General features: G+C 49.5%; 1 protein-coding gene across 1 annotated transcript in view; it reads left to right on the top strand.

The window, feature by feature from the left end:
• The first annotated feature begins 210 nt into the window (after positions 1-210).
• The window catches only part of LOC138970209 (uncharacterized), a 5,053-nt gene continuing 1,211 nt past the window's right edge, over positions 211-4,052 (top strand). The window contains exons 1-2 of the mRNA XM_070342703.1: positions 211-2,842; positions 3,287-4,052. The exon at positions 3,287-4,052 is cut by the window's right edge and continues 845 nt beyond it. Of these exons, the coding sequence (XP_070198804.1) occupies positions 211-2,842; positions 3,287-4,052 (3,398 nt within the window). The remainder of the gene's footprint in view (positions 2,843-3,286) is intronic.

The following is a 4,052-nucleotide window of genomic DNA, read 5'->3' as shown; positions in this document are numbered from 1 at the left end:
CCGCCACAACTGCGAGGTCTGACGCAACTGGAAGAAAGGCTCGTTTCGCCAAGAATTCCGTTCATGCAAATTCGGCCGTTGGGTGTAGATCGCCAGCATGGTTTGAAGGGAAATGTTGTCAATGTTCCGGTTGAGGTCAGTACTACGGTTTCGGTTCTACCACGATCGTTTTCCGACGCACAAACGATCCAAATCAAACTCATGCGAAAGATGTGCTATCGGGGACACTACATTTTCGAGACAGTACGACCACGTGTTGTTTACGAAGCTGCTCGGTGTCTGGCTAACACACCACTCTTCCGAGAACATGGAGTGACCACTCTGACAGATGATTGGCTTCAAGAGCATCCGTTAGTTGAAGAGCCGTTTGTTGTAGACCCGGCCGACAGATGTGCGGATATTGACAGAGTCGAGCAGGATAACCAGCCTGTTGCAGCAAGAGAAACGTCACCTACGCCCGCTGCAAACGAAAATGATCCAAATGCTGAGAAACCGCAGGAAGAAGAAGAATGGGACGAGACCGTGAACGATGACCCGGTCAACCCAGGGGTGGATGAAACCTTGCTTGATTGCGATGAGGCAATACGGTTTGCCCCTGGAGAGGGACAGAGACCTCTTTCAGTGGTGTTAGATGCAGATTGTGAGGAACTGTCTTTCCCCACAATTTACGCCGGTCACAGAAGGGGGCAGCCAGAATCAGTATCTTACGCCGAAATTGCAAAGTCCGAAGCGCGTCGGTATGACAGACGAGCGACAAAAGTTCCGAAACTTTTCTTTTCATACAAGAAAATGGAGATGATTCGAATTGCGAGCTCCGTCCAAACGTGTCTTAGGAAGAAAACTCAGGACAGGTCTTACACTGCTCGCGATATTCTCGAACACGGAGCCGTTGAGAATATGGTGAGCACTGACCAAGGCTTCCATGTTCTCAGACCGGTCAGAGGTTCTCCCCCGTTCTGGGAGGAAAAGAAGAAAGAACTCCTGGCCATGGTTCGGCAGCTTGGTTGCCCAACATTTTTCTTCACTGTGTCTGCTGCTGAGACTAAGTGGAAAGAATTGTTGGCCATCCTCTTCCGAATCGAGATGAACGATGACCCTGAGCCAGAAGAAATCGAACAGTGGACTTTCCTAGAGAAAGCTGAACTCATTCGTGATGATCCTGTCACGTGTGCGCGATACTTTGACCACAGGTTCCGTGCTCTATTCAACACTGTCATGAGATCAGCTGATGGACCTCTCGGGGAAATTACTGATTTCTTCTACCGTGTTGAGTTTCAGCACCGAGGCTCGCCGCATATCCATGGTCTTCTCTGGATCAAAGATGCGCCTGTGTATGACCCAGAGAAGGAAGACGGTGAAAGTGAAGTGACGAGTTTCATTGACCGACACATCACTTGTCACGTGCCCCAGGAAAATGAACCGTTGCATGAAGAAGTTAAGCTTCAGCAGCACAAACACAGCCACACCTGCTTGAAGCAGTCTGGCAAAGAAAAAATATGCAGGTTCAAGATTCCGAAATTCCCCATGTCTGAAACTAGGATTCTAGCTCCTCTGACACTAGATGAGGTTTCTGACAAGGAGAAAGAACGGTTGAGAAAACTTGCACAGTCAGTGAAAGATCGTTTGAAAGACCTACCAAAGCACACGACCATTACCCATGCTCAGTTTCTGCAGGAGCTTGGATGCACAGAAGATGATTATCTCCTGTGTATCCGAACAACTCTGAAACGAGCAGAGTTGTTCTTGAAAAGAGGGTTGGGAGAAACAAGGAGCAATGCTTACAACCCGGACATACTGGCCTTGTGGAGAGCAAACATGGACATCCAGTTTGTTCTTGACCCCTACGCATGTGTAATGTACATCATAAACTATGTTGGCAAATCACAGCGTGGTATGTCAGCTCTCCTGCGCAACGCAGTGGCTGACGTGAGAAAGGGAAACGGCAGTGTCCGGGAAAAGCTTCGTGCTGTCGCCAACTGTTTCCTGAACAGCAGTGAAATATCTGCTCAGGAAACATGTTACTATCTCCTACGTATGCCCGTCAGTCAGGCTAGCCGTGCGTGTGTCTTTATCAATACTAGCCGTCCGGAAAAGCGAGTTCGTATGTTGAAAGCCCAGCAGATTCTGAAAGAAATGAACCCTGAGAGCACTGACGTGATGAGTCCTGGACTCCTTGACAAGTACGTCTCTCGCCCTGAGAGTATGGACGGCGTGTCGTTGGCGGAGTTTGTGGCTGATTACAACATCAACAGCAAAGACCCCGTTGATGATCAACCGCATGACGACGAAGAGCACAGAGCGGACCGTGATGTGAACACAGACCAGCGCGTGAAGCTCAACAATGGACATGGATTTGTCACGAAGCGCCGGTGGTCAAAAGTCATCCGTTACTGCAACTTCAACAAGCTGAAGGATGAAGATGACTACTACAGAGAGCAACTGATGCTTTTCCATCCCTGGCGAAACGAAGAGCAGGATCTGATCAGCATCAACCGTGAAACCAAGTTCAAAACCCACGAAGACTCCATCAGTCGAGTACGCTGCAAGTATGTATCCACCTGTGACACAGCTGTGCGTGAGGCGTTAGACCAACAGGACGCTGGAGGTGCAGATGATGAAGTCATCGAGGAGGTCGTTCCCACAGCAGATCTTGACGCGGAAGAGATGGGACCGGAAGAGGAAGACTTCCAGGCCATGGAGGACGAACAGGGACGGCAGGTGGATGTCATGGAGCAAGTGGGTCAACCCGCTCGACGAGAAGATGCTGATCGTTTCCTTGCGCCAGGTCGTATCCCTGAAGACGAGTTTGAACAGCTGCTGTCGACCCTAAACAAAACTCAAAGTAAGTATGTAATGCACTGTGTCCATGCGTTCAAAACCGGTCAACTGCCTCTCTATGAGTTTCTCAGTGGAGGTGCTGGTGTTGGGAAGAGCCGTTTAATTAAAGTTCTTCACCAAGCACTAATCCGGTACTTCGGTTCCATTCCGGGGGCTCAGCCCGATGATCTCGTAGTGTTGTTGTGTGCGCCCACCGGAAAGGCTGCCTTCAACATCGGCGGAATGACTCTTCACTCCGCGTTGAGTCTTCCACTAACTCAGTACAGCGGTACTCTGCCTGCACTTGGTTCTGATGTTTCAAACACACTAGCTACCAAGCTGCACAGTTTGAAACTCATCATCATCGACGAGATTTCTATGGTTGGTGCAAAGATGTTAAACACAATCAGCGCTAGACTGTGTCAAATTTTTCGGTCAAAAGATCCGTTTGGGGGGATTTCTGTTCTAGTCGTCGGGGACTTGAATCAGCTGCCGCCTGTGGGAGACAGTTTTCCTTTTGCAAGTCCACGTGCGAGGGATGCGTACGCCGAGCTGGTTGGTCCAGTTTTGTGGGAAAAGTTTAGGCTGTTGGAGCTCACGGAAATCATGAGGCAGCGGAACGACCTTCTTTTTGCAAGAGCACTTGGAAATCTCGTAAAGGGCAAACTGACAGAAGAGGAGAAGAATCTGTTGAAAAGCCGGCAGGTTCAGCCAGAGGACGTTCCAGAAGACGTGCTTCACTTGTTCCAGACCAACGAAGCAGTGGACAAGTTTAACGAAGACGCTCTCAGGAAGCTGGATACCCAGGGAGCAACATTCCACGCTCTTGACACGTGCCAAGGCGACGCATCGGAATCCATGAAACAAAAGTTCAAGGAATACGTCAGCAGTCTACGAACCAATGAGACGTACGGCTTGCCCTATAAGCTAACACTGAAGGTGAGTGGCAGGTACATGATGACCAACAATGTCGATACTGCAGACGGTCTTGTCAATGGAGCCACTGGAAGACTTCGACTGATACAGTTGTCAAAGTCTGGTACTGAACGGAAACCTGTCAGAGTGTGGATTGAATTTGACGATCATGATGTTGGGCGGACAATGCGAGGAAACAACAAACGGGCGGCAAAGAATCTGAATGTTTCGAACACGTGGACACCTGTAGACTATGTCTGTCGTGTGGCCCGACGCAAACAAGGTGGAGGAAACCTGCAGATTCTGAGAAAACAGTTTCC

This window comes from Littorina saxatilis, linkage group LG7 (assembly GCF_037325665.1).
Source record: "Littorina saxatilis isolate snail1 linkage group LG7, US_GU_Lsax_2.0, whole genome shotgun sequence".
Taxonomy (NCBI): Eukaryota; Metazoa; Mollusca; class Gastropoda; order Littorinimorpha; family Littorinidae; genus Littorina; species Littorina saxatilis.
This window is presented reverse-complemented; position numbering and strand designations above follow the sequence as displayed.